Genomic DNA, 20243 nt, shown 5'->3' on the forward strand with positions numbered 1-20243 from the left:
AAATGCGAGTAGATAAATAGGTACCATCTCGGTGGGAAGGTAAACAGCGTTCCGTGTCTAAATCACACTGGCCATGTGACCACGGAAAGATTGTCTTCGGACAAAACGCTGGCTCTATGGCTTGAAGAGTGGGATGAGCACCGCCCCCTAGAGTCGAACACGACTGGACAAAAATTGTCAAGGGGAACCTTTACCTTTACCTTAACTAGTGGGAGGTTAGGGGTCAATATAGTGTTTTATAAAGGTCTAATTGTGGCTGATTTTCATTTCTGTCATTTCATCTGATGCTTTCATGCAGGCTGTTCTGGTTTACACCATTTCATTTCATCCTTGCATTGAATGGTGTTAGAAATTCATTGCTTTGCCATTGGTTTCTTCTATATTGTGTCTTCGTTTCATGAATCCTATACCGTTTCTCAACTGTGATTTAAATAAATCTTCAAATTTATTGCACCTGTGGATGGCCTCAGATCATCTTGGGTTACAAATTCTGCCCACTGGGGCAAATGAAGGATCTCATTTCTAGATGCCACTAGAGCTAAAACAGGCTATCTCGCTTCTGCCAAAACCTCCTTATATATAGTACAGCACTTTCTTGGTTCTTTAAAAAAAGGTGTGCTATTTCGGGGAAAATGCTGCTATTATTACCTAGCAACTGCTTTATCGTGTTGTAAAAATGCTGGTCTGAGCACGCTGTGACTAAAAAGCCAGAGGTTAATTTTGCATGTTTATTTTTTTAATTCTCTGCCGCTGGCTTATTCTTCTGTCTTTAAGCTGATGGTCTGTAAAATGAAAAGGGGGGCGTGAGTGAGCTGCCTTGCAGAATTCAGAAAAAAACAAATAAATTAAAAGATGGGACCGCCGACTACATAATATTTACAAGCCCTGGTATGTTGTATCCATAGGATCAGCAACACCAGACATCAAGATGTCCTGCTAGTTTTCAGTAAATACAAAACCACCTCTCTGAAAGCTATTTTGGAATAGGCCGGTCAATAGATTTTTAAAAATTCAAGTGGATCAGTCACTTCCTTTTAACCCATTTCTTGGTTTTGCATTATCATTTTAAAAAAATTAACATTTTTTTACCGATCGTGAAGCGAATATGAGGTACCTTGAGCATTAATCAGCCAGAACCATCATTTACAAATAGCCAGAAAATCCTCCTTTAACATCATCTTCTCTTGCTGAGATGTTCTGTTTTACTTTGGGCACATCCCGAGAAGGCAGGATTCTCTGGAAAAGTGGGCAAAACGGACCCGACGAAATCTTTACGTTGAAAAGGTCCTTGAAACAAAAGCCAACAGTCCTGTGTCAGGGCACTTGCTTTGCATGAAGATGGTCCCTCGGTTATTGTCAGTTTAAAGCAAACCCAAGGAAGAAAAGGGGTGCTGGAGATTCGCGGCACAGGGAGAGCTAAAACTCTGCTCACAACGGGTTCAGTCCCAGGTAACCAGTGGACTCAAGGTTCACTCAGCCTTCCAAGGTTGGTAAACCAAGCACCCAGCTCACGGAAGGGGAGGGGGACATGTAGGCTGCATACGTAAATCGTGAAACCGCCCAGAGAATGCTTTAAGCACTATAGGGAGGTATGTAAGCACCATGTTTTGCTTCTTCTTCTTCTTTCTTTCTTTTTTGGTTTTGCTGATTCACAGGAACAAAATAAATTCCATAATCCACAGATGGGCACTACTTTGATTATGACGCGACTTAACGACTAAACAACAACAATGAGAAAGGGATGGAATCTAGGGAACTTGAAGCTAGTCTCCTCAGTGGTTCTCTGCACCTCTACTACATAGTAAGAAGAATTTGACCAGAAATTCAAAACTCTGTCACTGTTTTAAGCTATTAAGATCTGTGTGTCTCTCCAGAAACTTTGGCAGGGGCTTCTCACGTCACTTGCTTCTCGATACCCTGTGCATTAGCAGCTATTCCCTTTTTGTCTGAAGAGAAGGGGTCTCTCTAGATTGCCTTCATCGGGAAGGTTTTTTTCAGAAGTCACATCATACCTGCACAGTTTGCTGGCTTACCAAGCCCCCCCTTCCCCCCCTAGAGTTGTATCTCCATCAGAATAGACAATACGATGTCACAATGGGATGAATGTCTCAGGGTGCTTTCCCTCAAACTCTCTCCCACACAGCTTCTCCTGGAGTTACACATATTATAATTCACTTCCTTCCCTGGATGTTTTCAAGCGCACCAGGTGTACCTGTGTGGTCATATATTTGTCAGGAGCTACTAAGATTCAAAGGCTATATATAACCCATTGAGAGCTATCTCAGTGAGTATCTGTAGAGGGACTGGTGCTATCTTTAGCTCTCCATGATTTATGGGGAGTCAGAAATGTGCTACAAGGTAGTAAAGCTTTCAAAGAAAGTACCAAATATTTCTTTTTAGAAAGTAGAAGCACAAACACGCACACACACGTTAGCTCTGTTATCACATGCATTTCATCCAGTTAAGCTCAAGAAATCAATGACTGAGCTTCATAGCTGAGTGGAGTGATTAGCACCACTCTGGCCTAAATAACATTTGTCAACCAGAGCTTAGAAGCCACTAATTGAAGTACTGTAATTTAATTACTTATAACTAGTTGTGTTTTTAAGGGACGTGGTGGCACTGTGGGCTAAACCGCAGAAGCCTGTGCTGCAGGGTCAGAAGACCAAGCAGTTGTAAGATCAAATCCACGCGACGGAGTGAGCGCCTGTCGCTTGTCCCAGCTCCCGCCAAACTAGTGGTTCGAAAGCATGCAAAATGCGAGTAGATAAATAGGTACCATCTCGGTGGGAAGGTAAACAGCGTTCCATGTCTAAATCACACTGGCCATGTGACCACGGAAAGATTGTCTTCGGACAAACGCTGGCTCTATGGCTTGAAGAGCGGGATGAGCGCCGCCCCCTAGAGTCGGACACGGCTGGACAAAAAATTGTCAAGGGGAACCTTTTTAGTTGTGTTTTGAGTGAGCAATGTAACTAGTAGTTGCAAGGTTACTTTTTAGGTATAATGTTTAACATCAATGGTTGTTGTGGGTTTATCGGGTTCTTTGGCCATGTTCTGAAGGTTGTTCTTCCTAATGTTTCGCCAGTCTCTGTGGCCGGCATCTATATAGGACAGCACTCCGTTAATTTAGTACGAGTAGCTCTTAGTTACTGTCAGGAGTTACTTTGCAAGGAGATTTTTTTGAGGAATGTTTCATGTTTCTATGATTCTGTGTTTTGTGCCATTTTTCAAATCAGTCCTAAATGCATGGGAAGTATGCTTTCATGTTGGTTGCGGCATTTTCATAAATATTTCCCAGGTGCAATATCAGAACTGCCCATTAGGGGGACCTCGTGTACATTCTTCTGCCTGATGAACTGTGGGGCATTAATACGGGGCAAGCACAACCTGGGGCTCAGGGAATGGTCCCAGAAGCCTGTCTTCCAAGAAGTCAAGCATAGCACAAGTTTCTTTTTAAATATAACATTCCAAGCTGTTGGCGCAGTGATAGGTAAGTTAACTAGAATTGGAACCCAGGACTTTGAATCCTCTACAACTATAAATTTACCCACCATCCCATTTAAAGCCATCCATGATGGAAACCGTTGTTATTTCTTGTAGCAGTGAATTTCACAAGTGCTACAATACACGAAGCCCTAAATTTTTAAAATCTCTTTTGAATTAACTGCCATCAATCCTCTTTGGGTGAGACCAGGCAGCAGTATCATCCGGCAAGTAACTAAAACATCTCCCTATCCATTCAGGACACACTTGAGGTCTTTCTTCAGCAAAGGTTCAACCGGAATTTTGATGTTTTTCTTTTGGGACTACAACTCCCATAAATCCCAACGGCGGTCTGAAGGATTATGGGAGCTGTCATCTAAATAAGTAATATTTCCCTAGTTCTGAATTAAACTTGTGTTTTTCCGTTAAGCACAATCACACCTCCTTAGACCTTAATCTCTGTTTGTTTTTTGTTTTTTTAATTGCAGCACTACATAAAAGGAACAGCGACGCCACATCTCCATCTACAGAAGCACCGGTGCTTTGTAAACATGGGATTGTGTTGATGTGTGATTTCCCAACAATGCAGTAATTACCGCTATGGCTGTTCATTAATGCTCAAAGGGACTGTGGGGGGAAATAATGAAGGAGAATGAAGTCTAGGAAAAGGAACATTAAAAAGGAAAAACGGCTTGGTATCTTGAAACCTAAATTGGTTTATTTGGCTCTGGGGTGATGATGACATTCAAGGCAGGTAAAAGCCTCAGACTGAGACAGCTCCTCAGCCTGGTGCACCCCACACCCGGGAATTATGGATTGCCAATCCCACAATCCTCCAACCAGCCAAGTGACCGCCGTCAAGCAATAATTCTTACCATGGCGCTGCACGTTATGGATCTCAGTGTGGCATTTGTTCATCTATTTACAGACTAATAAAGATTGTCCAGTGTAAAGATGGATCTCTGGGGACTAAGGGTGGGACCTTCAGATTCCTAGGACTGCCACTCCCAGAATTTACCCAGAATCCCCCAGCAGAATTCTGAGAGTAGGGAAGCAAAAGACAAAAGTGGGCTATAGTTACTGGTACAGTACATCCCTGTATCCGTGGGATTGGTGTTTGCTTACCTGCAGTCTGAAAAGATTAAAAAATATTTTAAAAAAACAGAAATACGTATTTTCATGATGTATTTAACAGACCTGGCCCCTAGAGGGAGCCAGAGACCATGCTATGTATTCTTGCTGTTCAAGGATACATAGCATGGTCCCTGGCTTCCTCTAGTGGCTATTTCTGGTAATACACGTTAAAAATACATTTTTCTGGATTTTTTTTCTTGCACCACTTACAGGCACTTCAATATAACTCCAGTTAGAAGGGTTTTACTCCTCTGCCTGTGTGGGCCACGTTAAATCAAAGAGAATACAGTATAGTCTCCCAGTGCAAGTTCACAGCGAGAAAATGCGAGTTAATGCACATTTCCTTTGCTGTGTATTTGCCCACTTACTTACTGCAGAAGCCTCCGAGATTTCTCTGTGTGGGGGGTATGCTAGCAGCCCTTACAGAGATCCCGTGTAGTTTGGTTCTTCCCTCTGACAAAGGGAAATAACTACTGAGGAAGAAATAAGGTGCTAATACAGTGGTAGCTCGACTTACAAATGTCTCTACTTACGAACATTTTGAGTTACAAATGGCTCTGTTTGCAAAATTTTGCTTCGACTTGCGAACAGAAAAAAACTTTCCTCCCCCCCTTTTTTTCCTTTTTCCTTTTTTTTGACCTAAGTTCATCTTAGGTCAAAAGAAGAAAAAATGAAAAAATTTTGCCCCTAGTGGTAGAGGATGGATTAACTGGCCTTGCATTAGTACAGCACCTCTACATAAGAATAAAAAACAGCTGGAATGTATTAAATTGTTTTCAATGCATTCCTATGGGAAATTTTGCCTCGACTTATGAACATTTTGCCGTACGAACGCCATTCCAATACAGATTAAGTTCATAAGTCGAGGTACCACTGTACCTAAAAACAGCAATCTGCATATCAAAAGCCAAGGGGGAAAAGCAAAGCCTGTTACATGTACACCTCCGCGTAGCTCTTAAAGCACTGTTTGGGTGGTTTACAGTTTAATTATGCAGGCTACACATTAACACACACACACCGCTGTGAGCTGGCTACTCAATTTACCAATTTCAGAAAGATGGAAGGTTGAATCAATCCTGAACTGACTACCTGAGCCACTCTCGATCAAATTCAGAGCAGAGTCTTGACTGCAGTACTGCAGTTTAACTACTGTGCCACAAGGCTCAGTGGTGAATGAACTGGGCTACAGTCCACAAAAGTTCCTGCCTAATTAAATGTGATTAGCCTTATTTTGTTTTTTTCTTTCTTTTTAATACCATAATTTGCCTCCAAATTCTGGCTGTGGGGCAGGAAGGAGTGACTTTTGTGGTGTGTTGGCAGACGGGGGAGTTCGTGGCCCCAGACCCACTGGCATGGCCTGTCCTGATGTACATATTAAAAGAGAACCGGAAGGATTAAGAGCAGAAACAAAGGGAGAGAGAGAGAGAAATCATTGTTGGGGTCACTGTGGATCAATAAACCATTTCACCAAAGGAGTGTTGACAGCCTTGATTGCTTCTAAAGGGTCAACGGGGAAAAAGTTCCTTTCGCGCTCTTTATTTCCACTTCTCAGTTCTGCAAGTATTTTGATTTCTATTTGTCGAGAACCAAAGCTGGAAAGTCATATCTTCCCGATTGATCCTCCTTTACGGATTATCGCCACTTTTAAAGTTTTGGAAACAAACAGCAGCTTGGAGCAATTATGTCTTCTCAGGAAAAAAAAACACTATAGTTATCTGTATTTCTAATGGATGGCCCCTCTCTCTGGATCCCAGGGTGGAAAATGTGATTTATCTGTTTACTAAGAGAAAGCTTTGATTTGCTTTGTCCTCCGGAAGGCTAGTCTTATTTTCTTTCTTTTTTCTCTTTCTTCTGTCAAATCTCTCTTCCCTCGTCCCCAAAATAAAAAATAAAAAATACAAAGTCAAAGACGTGCAGAAAAAGTGCCGTGATGATGAAATGCTTGATGGGATCCGGCTTCTTCATGTAAAATTTATATAACGCATGCTGTCCTTACGATTCTTCTGGTCTTCTCCGAGAAGTAGCAGCAAACCTTGTGCCAGCTGAAGGGGGAAAGAACTCCAGTGCCTTCAAGCTTTTGTTGTTGTCGTTGTTTAGTCATTCAGTTGTGTCCGACTCTTCGTGACCCCACGGACCAGAGCACGCCAGGCCCTCCTGTCTTCCACTGCCTCCCAGAGTTGGGTCCAATTCATGTTGGTCGCTACGATGACACTGTCCAACCACCTCATCCTCTGTCGTCCCCTTCTCCTCCTGCCTTCACTTTTTCCCAACATCAGGATCTTTTCCAGGGAGTCTTCTCTCCTCATGAGATGGCCAAAGTGTTGGAGCCTCAGCTTCAGGATCTGTCCTTCCAGTGAGCACTCAGGGTTGATTTCCTTTAGAACTGATAGGTTTGTTCTCCTTGCAATCCTGGGGATTCTCAAGAGCCTCCTCCAGCACCACAATTCAAAAGCATCAATTCTTCGACTGTTGGCTTTCTTGATGGTCCAGCTCTCACTTCCATACATCGCTACTGGAAAAACCATAGCTTTGACTATGCGGACCTTTGTCGGCAAGGGGATGCCTCTGCTTTTTAAGATGTTGTCTAGGTTTGTCATCGCTTTCCTCCCAAGAAGCAGGCGTCTTTCAATTTCGTGGCTGCTGCATATGCTCATAACATTATTCTAAAAATCTGTATTCTCAGCTTTCCACGGGAGTACTTCTAGAGTAGCCCAAAGGCCCCACTTTCTGGCTGCTGGAAGTCACGCTGAGCTGTCACCATCTAGAAAGGTTCAACTTTTCTCATGAGGACTACCTTCCTTGGGTTTTTTTGGACATTTTGTTTACAGTTGCCACATGCTGCCTCTTAGGGTTGCATGGCAGAGTCCTTCTGGCAAAGCCGAGAGGCCGTTTCCCCACATCCCTAGGATCTGCCGCAGACACACCAATTGCTTCTGGCAAAACCAGAAGTGACGGGAAGGCCACTTACAGGTTTTGAAAACCTGTTCCCATCTTTTTCTTTTCTTTTCTTCCCAAACAAGGAGGTCTCTAAAATAAAACTAGGTCTGTGGGTCTTGCTCTAAAGGAGAAACGTGCCACCTGGAGACACTGCTGACAATCGATGGATGCCGAGAAAGGGCTTTAGGGCCACCAGTGACCTGAATGCCCCACAGTTCTCGCCTTACCCTGGGCTAGTTATAGGACTAGTAGAGATGAGCACGAACTGAACTACGAACCAGGAAAAACCAACCAATCGGTCTGGTTCACAACCTAGTTTGGGGATCCTGTTTCACCGAAGCAAAAGGAAGCGCCACAATTTTTCCCCCTTAGTGCTTCGTTTTGCTTCGACACAACGGATGCCTGTTTGCCACTTTGCACCACCCTCGTCGCCTGCCCGCCTGGTCCTTCTGCCACCCTTCGAGGAATATCAGCTTATCCTCAAAGCCGGGATCCTTGGTTCACCCGGATTCTTGATTGGCACTCACATCGGGAAGTTGACAGGGAGATGCAGAGCACCCACCAAAGACTCAAGTGGACGTACCTTCCGGGTCTCGTTGGAAACCAGAGAAAACAAAAGCAATTTGGAGAGTCTGCAAGTTTAAGGAGAAGAACAGCCATGGAGAACAGGGGAGCAGCATCCATTTCCTAACCTTCTAACCAGGACTCCGTGCAAAAAGAAGAAAACGACAACCACAGTATAAAAATCGAAGGGAGAAGGATTTTGAGGGGCCTCCCCCAGTCACATACGATTATTTGGTTTTGAACACCGAAGGGGAGGGGGGGGGAAGCCACTGGTGTTTACATGTCAGGTCTTTTCTAGGCTTCGAGAATGGATTACAAAGGTCAGTTCTGCCTCCTTTCAAACGTGGTGCCTGTCACTTCTCTTAAGCTCTTCTGAGGGATGGTAAGCCTGTGTTTAATTGTGCAACCTTTTGCTGTGTGTATTGCTACAAATCTCACTGGCCTGAGCTGAAAAGAACGGAGAAGGGACTTTGGGACCAGGCACGCAGGCTCTCTGCCATGCCCCAAATCCCACCACAGCTACAACCTCAAACAGACCACACACGGCCCAGAACAACACCATGATATATCACGCACCAGTTTCTCCAACCGGAACGGTGTTTGGATGAGCAACAAACCAAGCTTGTGTGAAACGTGGTTTTTCACTAGAGCTTTTGAAAGTTAGAATGCAATCACAAGGCGTCAAAGGGGCACCTCTGATCACGCCAGAAATGGTCGCTAGGGAGCCACCCTTCCATTTTCCAGAGAACCGCTCCAGCCCAGACCCCCTCTCCAAACAGAAACAGAATAATGGAGTGGGAAGGGACATATAAAGCCATAGGGAACAACACCCCCACACACCCCGCTCAATGCGGGAATCCAGAACAAAGCAGATCTGACAGACGGTTGTTCAAATTTCCGTTGAATGCCTCCAGTAGCACTCCCCCACTCCCGAGGTCACTGGTTCCATTGTCGTACTGCTCTAACAGTTAAGAAGTTTTCCTTAATTGTCAGCCTAAATCTGGCTTCCTATCATTTGATCCCATTAATGTGTATGTTTCTCTCTCTGTGTGCTTGTATTTTTTTCTTAGATTGGTGAGAACGAAATCTTCCCCTATGAGCTTTCAAGGTTCGTTGCCAGAGGTGGAGGGAGGAAATAACCCATGCCCCCAAAGAACACGTTTTCCTTACCGAGCCCTTGGTTCTGTTGCTCCCACTCGATGGCGCTCGGCACCTGGTACGATACCTCCGAAAGTGGGCCTGCAGCGTCTTCGAGTTCTCCCAGAGGATCCTGTGAGGTCTCCCCGGGAACAGTGAAGCCGACTAAGTCACCCTCCCCATCCAAGCTTTCATCCATGGAGTTTGGGTCCCTGTCATCGTCATTCTCGTCATCTTCCTCTTCCTCCTCATCCTCGTCGGGCTCCTCTTCCTCCTCCTCTTCTTCCTCTTCCTCCTCTTCCTCTAGATGAGCAGGAAAGGAAACAAAGAATACATTGTATGTTGGAAGGAGCATATCACCCCATATGAGCCTCCTCGGCTTTGAAGATCTAGGGAAGCCCTTCTCTCGGGGAAAACCATGTTTCCTAGCTCAATTGGTGAGATTACAAGACAAGGCCTTCTCACTGGTGGCCCCCAGGCTTTGGAATGCACTGCCCCCAAAAGCCAGCTTGGCCCCCTTCCCTCTTGTCTTTCCAATGTCAAGCAAAGATCATCCTCTTCAGGCAGGCTTTGAAGCAATAAGGGGTCTCAGGAATGCTCGTTTTGAACTTAACAGCTTTTAAAACGTTTTTTAAACTTGATTTTTAAAATCTTAATATATGTTTAATTGCTTTAAAATACGATGTTTATAAAGTATTTTTAATCTGTTGTTTTATCTGTTATCAGCAAGCAGGATCTGAAGGCCTTAGGAATGGACCTCAACAGATGGGAAACCTGGACCTCTGAGCGTTCAGCCTGGAGGCAGCCAGTGCATCACGGCCTCTCCCAATTTGAAGAGACCCTTGTCCAGCAGGCCGAGGCAAAGAGGCCGTCCCGAAACCAGCAAAATCAGGGAGCTGGACAAGGGACAGATTGTATTTGTCTTCAGTATGGAAGGAATGGTCACTCTCAAATTGGCCTTCTCAGCCACACTAGATGCTGTTCTGATTCCTCCATACAGAGCACGTTACCATAGTTCATCAAGACTGATGGATGCCTACTAAGTCTTGTCTGTTATGAGCCCCCTAAATTCCCACATGAAGAGAAAGGTGGCATATCAGCATTCTAAATAAAATAAACCTTCATAATTTGAAATGTCTCATTGGTTGGTCTCATCAGAGCAGAGCTTAGAAAAGCTGCTTTTCAAAAGAACTATAACTCCCAACGCTTGCTGGGGAAATTATTAAAGTTGGAGTCCAAAAAAAACCAACCTTCCCAGGTTCTGCATCAAAGTTCACAAGTGAGATTTGCGCACCCTGTTTGTGAACAGCTGGAATCATAAGAGATGCTCATTAAAAACAAATTTCTAGAGTTCTTCTTACAACGTCCTCCTGGATTTCTCTGTTCACCTGATGCTGATATCTGGAAAACCGTGACATTCTACTGACTGATGCAAGTGAGAACCATCACTCCAGAATCCAGCACAAGTACACATGTGAACATTATTTGGAAAAGGGTATAATATATATATCCAGGGCTCACTGGAAGGACAGATCCTGAAGCTGAGGCTCCAAGACTTTGGCCATCTCATGAGGAGAGAAGACTCCCTGGAAAAGACCCTGATGTTGGGAAAGTGGGAAGGCAAGAGGAGAAGGGGAGGACGGAGGACGAGATGGCTGGACAGGGTCATCGAAGCGACTAACATGACTTTGACCCAACTCTGGGAGGCAGTGGAAGACAGGAGGGCCTGGCGTGCTCTGGTCCATGGGGTCACGAAGAGTCGGACACGACTAAATGATTAAACAGCAACAAATAACATACAGTATATATTACTCCACTGCATGAGAGCCAATGCAATGAACATCTTAAACAGCTTCCTTGTATTTGGACGCTTTGATCTTTTCCAGAAGCTATAAACAGCTCCTTCAGTTCTCGCTGACTCAGGTAATCCAGCTTCAAACAATTCTCAAAAGGTTTGAGGAATATCATCCCCTTGAAAGCCCAAGAGCATCCTGAGAAGTATGTTCCTGATGCGGCTGCCATCCAGCCTCACCTGCGAAGCTCCTGTGAAGATCAGACAGTAAGTCAGGATGCATTTCCAGCTGGGAGGAACTAGCAGGTAAATTAAGTAGGCTCTCGAACAGTCCACTTAGACTTCAGTAAGGCATTGGATAAGGTAGACCACAACCTACTTCTTTGTAAGATAGAACAAAGTGGGACAGACAACGCAACTACTGGATGGGTTTGCAGCTGGCTGACCAACCCCACTCAACATGTGGTCCTCAATGGAACCACATCTGCGTGGAGGGAAGCATGCCGTGGGGTCCCTCAAGGTTCGGTCTTGGGCCCAGTGCTCTTCAACATCTTCATCAATGACCTGGATGAGGGGATTGAAGGACCACTCATCAGATTTGCTGATGACACCAAGCTGGGGGGAATGGCTACTCCTTTGGAAGATAAGACTCAACATTCAGAAGGATCTAGACAGACTTGAACCTTGGGGCCGATCCAATAAGATGCAGTTCAGTGGCGGGAAAAGCAAGGTCCTGCCCTTAGGCAGGAGAAGCCAGATAGAGGCACAGGTACAGGATAGGGGGTACCTGGCACAGGAGTACCTGGGAGAGGGATTTAGGGGTCCTGGTAGACCACCACCTAACAATGAATCAATTGTGTGCAGAAGATATCCATGAATCACTATCAATAACTGTAATTAATAAACAAAAGTTATATTTAAAAGACCTTGAAGTGTGGACCTGAATCTTCCTGAAGCAATGGTGATTTAGTGATCACCTGGTGGCAGCAGTGTAAAAGAGGGAATTGTTTGCCTTCGTGTGCTCTGAGGCTTGATGGTCAAGCAAGGGGCATGAGGGTGAATGCCACAGATGTTTTTTGTTGTGGGTGTATAACGGTGATAAGGGGGGGAGATGATCTTTCACTGTGATTGCTGGGTGTCATTAGCTGGTCTGTTGCATGCAGTTATCCCTGGTCCTTGTGGCTGGGTAGAGTTTGTTGACAAAAAGGGATCTAAACCACTGAGCTACAGTTCTGTCTATACCAAGCATAGAAAACATGGAGGCCATACGCATCCTCCCACAGTCAAAACACACTCCACTAAGACCTCTCGGCCCTTGCCACCACAAACACCCCAAAATGTTTAAAACGTGGGGGGAAGGAATGGCTCACAATATCCCCTTGTGTCATCTTGGATGTATTAAACAATTCTGCCAGAACTCTTCATGCCTCCAAAAAAAAGTTTTTAATTTTTTTAAAAAATAAATTGGCCACTAGCGGGTGCAAAAGAGCATTTTCAATGCAAAAAACCCACAATTTTTATAAGAAAAAATTAGAAACTTATGGGAGTGGGTGCCGTAGGGGAACAGAAAAAGAGCAAAACCCCAGTATTCCAAAGCCATACACAGTGTAATTTTTTTTTGTAGTCAGTTGTCTGTACAGCTTGTTTACAGGGAAAAAAACCAGACTGTTCTTATTTCAGTGACATGCTCTTAGACAACCAGTTTTCAGTAGTTTTTGTGATTTCCTTATCTGAAAGACTCAAAAAGATCTCCTGCTGACTCATTTCCCCACTATGTACAATTTAAAAATGCAAAAAGTCTCCTTCCAGCTTTTTTTAGGGGGGGACTTTTTTTTGGATAATTGAGGGACTATAAGGATCCGTTCCAAGCCTTCCCTGGTGGATGCTGAAAAATGTGGAAATCTTGAATATAATACATTACATGGTCTCTGTCTCCCTCTAGTGGCCAGTTCTGATAAATGCTTTTTAAAAAATAGTACAGTGGTGCCTCGCTAGACAATGATAATCAGTTCCACTGAAATCGCTGTTTAGTGAAATCATTGTCTAGCGAAAAGCATTTCCCCATTGGAATGCATTGAAAACTGTTTAATGTGTTCCAATGGGGAAGAATCGTCGTTGTCTAGCAAACATCAGCCATAGGAAAGCCGCTTTGCGAACTGCCAATCAGCTGTTTAAACCACTGTCTTGCGAAGCTTAGGTCCCCAAAACACCTGTTTGCAAGCGCGGAGGGAGCTGTCAAAATCGTTGTCTAGTGAAAATTGGTTTGCGAAGCAGGGACCAAACATTGTCCAGCAAAATTCCCCCATAGGAACCACTGTTTTGCAAATCGCTATAGCGATCGCAAAAAGTCAATGTCTAGCGAAAAAACTGTCATCCGGGGTAACTGTCTAGTGAGGCACCACTGTATTTTCAAGCAGATGGATGAATGAATCAACAGATATTGATCCTGGGGGGGGGAGTTTCCTCCTGTATTCAGTTTTGTTGCAAAACTATAACGCCTAAAGAGTTCCAGAAATGGGAGATGTGGTTTTTGGGAAGGGAAAAATCAGCAGAGGGAGCAATCAATGAACAACGTAACATAATTATAGGGCAATCTTTGGCCTGGCTTCTTCCGTTACAAAAGCTCAAATTCTCATACATCCCCTAATGTGTTGTGGTTATAGTGGGAAATTAACACATGTTCAGAAACCCAGCTTTTGACTTGGGTTCAGATAATCTAAAGAGCTATATTTTTTCCCATACAAGTTGACCCAAGCTTTGAGATCATCAGGGGAAGTCCATGTCTTGCTCTGGTCACCTCACTAGCATCTATGCCTGTGGAACGCCTTCCTACTGGATGTTACGCTGGTTCCCTTCCCCACTACGGTCTTCTTGTTAGCAGGCGAAGGGTAGTCAGGTGGACTCAGCAAATGACCAGCTCTTCAGGAAACAGCTTTTAACAATGAGTGCTGTGCTTTGAGTCCCTTTATTGGGAGAACGGTGGCGTATAAATGAGACAAATGCTGTTGTGCTTCCAATTGCTTTTCCGTTCAATTGTGTTTTAATAAAGTTTGCCATGCTAATGACACCCATCAATCACAGTGACAGACCATCTCTCCCCCTTATCACAACAATACACCCACAACAAAAACACACTGATCACCATAATCACCCAATCTCCTGAAAAGGAAAAAAGCTGATCCCACAGCTACAAATACTCAACTATCCCACACACTACACCAGAACACAGACAGAGTTCTGACTCCTGTCCTCTGAAGATGCTGGCTGCAGAGACTGGCCAAATGTTAGGAAGAACAACCGTCAGAACACGGCCCAAGAGCCCGAAAAACTCACAACAACCAAAGTTTGCCATGTTTTTGCTGATGTGTGCTTCCTTGGGTCCCAGGAGGGGGGGGAGAAAGGCTATAAACTGAACGGATAAATGATTAAATGTAGATCACATTACGCAAGTACCTTCCCATTCCAGTCTGCCCAGTTCGTAGGTTGCAGCCGTCGTAATCCGGTGCGCAGCAGCCACAGTGGGTTTCCTTGTGGAAGGCGCCAAGGAAGGCAGAGCAGTCATGGCATCTGTTCGGTCAAGAACGTCTTCTGTTTGCGCTCCTACTTTAGCTAGAGTTGTAGCTGAGTCAGCCACAGAAGTGACTTCATCCTTTCCCGGGACGGGAGCCGTATCTAGAAGGCAGAAAGAGCACAGGAAACTGGCATGTGCTTGACAGCCCATCAGCCAGAGGCACCACCTGACCCCCTCATCTGGGAGACCCAGGACAGGGTCCAAGTTTCTAGTCCTCAGCAATGCAATCAGGTGCCCCTGCTCACTGACTTTTCCAAAAGAGTTATATAACCAGAAGAATAACCAGGGTACTGTTGCTATGATTCCATAGCAAAGCTGTGGCATGTTCTGTGTTTGCTCCAAACGGGGTGACTCATCTACATCTCCTCTTGGGATTGAAAGAACTTCTGGTCAAAAGATGTCATAGTTCAGCTTTAGTCCAAGATAATAACGTACAGTGTTTCCCCGAAAATAATACCTAACCTGAACATAAGTCCTAGTAGGATTTTTCAGGATGCTCGTAATACCCTACCCCAAAAATAAGCCCTAGTGAAGTGAAACCCAACCCTCCACCCTTGTGCAGCAACTAGAAGAAGATGACAGGACTGTGTTTGAATAAATGTAGATGGCTGTACCTTGAAAAATAAATAAAACATCCCCTGAAAAAAAAAACTAATATTTTTTTGGAGTAAAAATAAGGCCCTGTCTTATTTTCGGGAAAACACGGTAGGTGTAACGGCTCGTAATTATCTCTGATAAAGCAAAGGATCTCGGAGAGCGGTAGACAGGATTTGCTGCCTCTGTCTGACGGACACCATTTTCCAATAAGATTAAGATTCAATTTTTTTTCTTTGTTTAGTTCATCAGTTAGTGCCTAAATAGAGGACAGCCTTCCTCCCAGGAAGGTTTGTGATGTTTCCCCAACAAGCAGAGGCTGATGGTGACTCCAGTTTTGAGGTTCCTGTGAATCCACTCCAAGTTTTCTAGCTTGCCCCTTTACAGTAGCAATCATCCCTCGAAACAGATTCAGCACCTCGGATAACTCCTTAAAAGTTCAGAGCGGATGCACAGCACAGCAGGCGCTCAAGTCATGAGTACCCAGGTGGTACTCAAACGGTTCAGATCATAGCATAGGTATTTCTGTATTGCATTTTTAAAAATAAGAATGCAAAGACATAACATTATGCGGGGTCATGGCTCAGTTTCCTGGAAGAGCTTTTGAAAGTAGGCAGGATTGTCACAAATTTTTAAACATTATCAATGATGTTGGGTCCAAAATGCTCAAAGAGATATATATACAAAGTGTTCAGCTGTGTAACAACTACTTTGTTTTTAGTTTTTCTTTGCATCTGTTAAGGTTGATAAATACATACTTGTATTTATTAAAATAACTCCTGACTTTCTTATTTGCATAGCCAAGAGTTCACTCCAGCCATCTTGGTATTTCAGAGAGCTGAAACCACTCATCAACACTGTCTGTTCTTACTCTGCTAAGAGCACCAAGTAGCTATAGATCCCCATTTGTCTCCCGCTTTCCTATGCCTGGATACTGTATATCTGAGAGCCTGAATGATACATTACAGACAACCCATCATTAGAAGAGGAAAATCCTTAATTGCTGAAAGCATCTGGTAATCATCACGATAAGTTTTCTCATCTGCCATAGTTTGCAAATTAGATCTCTATGTTAGACCATTAGTCTTTGGGAACTAAACCCAGGCTGCATTTGCAAAGCTGATGTCTCCGACCTCAAAACTGACTTAAATGGGATCTGTAGAATACTAACATGATTGCATTCCAGACAGGCTGCCTGTAAGCTAGAAAACATAAACCAGGTTTATGATTGAATCAGATCACTGGTTTATCTCACCCAGGACCATCTATTCTGCATGTAGAGCTGGTCCCCAACCACAGAACTCTGAACTCTAAACAAGTAAAGCGAAATATTATTAACCAACCTCCAGCATCCACCGTTTTAGCAATAGACGAAAGGGTGGAAAGAGGTAATACGGTCGTTGCCATGCTTTCTGACTTTCTCAGCATCTCAGAGGTGCTTGAAACAGGTAGTATTTGGGTTGCCGAGGCCTTTTCTTCCTCCATCGTCTGCGCTTGCCCGGTGGGAGCCTGAGTAGTGAAGTCTCGTGGGGTCATAGCTGGTAGCATGGCATCAGTGTCATGGAAGGCCATTGCTGCCCCTTGAGGATTGCCTAAGTGGGAGAAATGGATGGTGATCATAATAAACAGTGTCACACCTCCTCTGAAAATGTCCAGAAATGGCACAAACAGGTGGCAAAGCTAGACACGATCGAGTGGCAAAATTAGTGGATTGGTCCTTATCCAAGAAATATAAGTAGCCAGCCTCAAAAAACCCGTGGGAACCTCAGGTAGATAACGGGTCAGAAAGTGAGGAAGTCAAGATCTTGTGAGATATCCGGATCCAAATGGACAGAGACCTTGAACATAACACACCAGACCTAGTGGTAATCGAACGAAGAAAGGTCTGGATCATTGACATTGCAACTCCAGGGGATGCCAGAGTTCAAGATAAAGAATTGCAAAAACTAATGAGATACAGAGACATCTCGCCTCTGGAAGAAACACACATCAGTGGTCCCCGTTGGGAAAGTATATCTGAAATAAGGTTGTGCAAAGCCTTGATTTCCAGGTGAATCCCCATCTTCTTTTGCACTGGCCAACTAGTTAATTTGTTTGTTCGTTAGTCACTCATTCTATTTATATATACTTGTCATCTTGATTGATGAACCCTACCTGTTTCTCCAAAACATGGGACTCAGGGTGGCCAACAAAAGAACAAGTATAATGAAACAGACTAATTAAAAATGTTTTGAGCCATGGTATGGGAAGAGGCTCTTGCGCATTCCACGGACTGCAACTATCATGAATAAAGAAGCGCTGAAGGACATTAAATGGGACATGTCCCTGGAAAGCAAAATAACAAAACTTAGGCTTCGTTATTTCGGTCACGTCATGCGATCAGCATCATTGGAGAAGGACGTTGGGCTCAGAATGTTCAAGGGGACACCAAAGAATGTGTTGGTTGGATGTCATCGAAGCGGACCGTGGCCAAACTAGAAAGGAACTGAAAGAAGTGGTTCAAGACCAGAAATCATGGAGAGAGGTGGCTCATGGCAGCGGCCAGGATCAGATACGACGGACTGGATCATTCGATTCAATCTGAATTAAAAATGTTAATCAATTTTTTAAGAAGAAAAAGAAACTCGCTGGTGAGAAGTGAGCATCAAAATGTGGACTCCACCTAGAGCAAAAATCATGTTTGGTGGATGGCTCTGGTGTTTGCTCTCTCTTTGGCTCAGCCTACTGCAACCTTAGGGATGTGGTGGTGCTGTGGGTTAAATCGCAGAAGCCTCTGTGCTGCAAGGTCAGAAGACCAGCCATCGTAAGATCGAATCCACACGACGGAGGGAGCTCCCTTCACTTGTCCTAGCTCCTGCCAACCTAGCCATTTGAAAGCCTGTAAAAAAATGCAAGTAGATAAATAGATACCACCGCGGCGGGAAGGTCATGGTGTTCCGTGTCTAGTCACACTGGCCACATGACCACAGAAACGGTCTTCGGACAAAACGCTGACTCTACGGCTTGGAAATGGGGATGAGCACCACGCCCTAGAGTCGGACACAACTGGACTAAATGTCAAGGGGAATCTTTACTTTTACCTTACCGCAACCTTTTCAGTTTTGTGAAGGAAGGGTGAAGCAGAAACGAGGCCATTACAAGTTGGTTAGTCAAGGCAGTAAATCAGCAGGAGGCTGGGGAAAGGGGGAAAGAGAGAAGAAAGAGAGAAGGGCAGAACATGGAGCCTGTGACCCCTGACACACCTCCACCTGCCCCGAGCATGGCCGGTGGGGAGGCTCACTTTGGCCATGGGTTCCATGAAGGCAAGATGGCCAGAGCTCATGGACCGGGACTTCTCTAGAGCAGGGGAACAGGAGAAATGAAAAGCTTGTGTGGCCCTTGGCACACCCCATCCCAACAATTCATAGGGTCTGAGGTAGCCTTCACTATCCTGCCCACAACCAGCCCAGTTCTTGCTCCAGTCTGAGTTTCTTTCTCTAGACTGGCCCAGTCCACCGTCCATGGTTGGGGTCTAGTTTCCCACACTGACCCCGGACAGCTAATGGCCTTTAAGGTAAAGGTAAAGGTTCCCCTTGACAATTTTTGTCCAGTCGTGTTCGACTCTAGGGGGCGGTGCTCATCCTCGTTTCCAAGCCATAGAGCCAGCGTTTGTCCGAAGACAATCTTCCGTGGTCACGTGGCCAGTACGACTTAGACACAGAACGCTGTTACCTTCCCACCGAGGTGGTCCCTATTTATCTACTTGCATTGGCATGCTTTCGAACTGCTAGGTTGGCGGGAGCTGGGACAAGCGACGGGAGCTCCCTCCATCGCGTGGATTCGATCTTATGACTGCTGGTCTTCTGACCCTGCAGCACAGGCTTCTGCGGTTTAGCCCACAGCACCACCACGCCCCTCCTTAATGGCCTTTAAGGAGGGCCTATATGGTCGGGGACTGACCAGCACCTCCCACATCCTTCTTGGACTCCGTTGCAGGTGTCCTCCCGTACCTTTGCCGGGTCAGGGTAGGGCCCAAGGGCCTGACCAGTCTCCCCAGTCTCCAGGGAACTGGTATCAATAGTGGGTGGAAGAGCAGGGTCCCTCCCCCTGCACCTCCGTCCATACGCCAGCTGGATTTGGATCCACTCCCTGGTCCAAGGGTCTTCCACCATCAGTGAGCGGTCTTCCACCAAGGCACCAAAGATGGGGACTGACTCTTCTGCCACTTCCCCCCTTCCTTTCCCTCTGACTCTGTTGAACTGCCCTCCTCCTCTTCTTCCTCTTCCTTTAATCTGGGTTCCCTCCAGCCTGGACTGGCTGCGGCCCCATCTGCCACATGTAGCTCACATCAGCTCCAGATGTTTTCTCCCCATCCTGGGGCGCCCCCCCTCTCCCTCCCTTTCGGCACACTCCTACCACTGGGGTTTCAGTCAGGTCCGCAGGGGGACACAAGACAAGAACAGGTGACCCACCCCGGACAGCCAGAGCAATCCCACCCACCCCCACCCCGCACAGAGTTAAGGAGAGATTCTGAAGTTTTGGACCAGGAAAGTCTGGGATGTTGTAAAACAACATTGAACACAGAGCTCAGGAAAAGGTTCAAGAAAATGCCTGTGTAAGAAAAAAAAGGGGGGGGACTGTCTGCTATTCGTTAACCAGCTGCATATGTATAATGATTGGATCCCAGCTGCCCATTGAGGTTCTGAGAGGACCAGAAACAAATGACTATATAAATCAATGTAAAGCCTATGGGAATGTTGCTGTCGAAGACGTGTTTCGTGACACGGTCAACAAAAGAAAGCCACACCCTGGAGGACACCTCCCTTCAGCTTCGTAGGCCACGCGGGCTGGGTAGGATCGAAGACGTAGCCCAACATATCCAGGAAGGTTAGGAAAAGTTGCCCCCGGAGCGACCACATGGACAAAGAATAAGGGAAATCTATTCGCGAAGGCTTTCACGGCCAGGATCTGATAGTTGTTGTGGGGTTTTTCAGGCTCTTTGGCTGTGTTCTGAAGGTTGTTCTTCCTGACGTTTCGCCAGTCTCTGTG

The 20243-nt window shown here is 45.2% G+C and overlaps 1 protein-coding gene across 2 annotated transcripts in view; it reads right to left on the reverse strand.

Annotated features, from left to right (window-relative positions):
* The window catches only part of ARMH4 (armadillo like helical domain containing 4), a 51588-nt gene that overhangs the window by 13333 nt on the left and 18012 nt on the right, over positions 1 to 20243 (reverse strand). For both annotated transcript variants that reach the window (XM_020778428.3, XM_078384041.1), the window contains exons 3-5: positions 16559 to 16807; positions 14504 to 14722; positions 9292 to 9561 (exon numbers count right to left, since the gene is read on the reverse strand). In XM_020778428.3, coding sequence (XP_020634087.3) covers positions 9292 to 9561; positions 14504 to 14722; positions 16559 to 16807 — 738 coding nt within the window. The remainder of the gene's footprint in view (positions 1 to 9291; positions 9562 to 14503; positions 14723 to 16558; positions 16808 to 20243) is intronic.

The sequence above is a fragment of the Pogona vitticeps genome, chromosome 1 (genome assembly GCF_051106095.1).
Source record: "Pogona vitticeps strain Pit_001003342236 chromosome 1, PviZW2.1, whole genome shotgun sequence".
Lineage (NCBI taxonomy): Eukaryota > Metazoa > Chordata > Lepidosauria > Squamata > Agamidae > Pogona > Pogona vitticeps.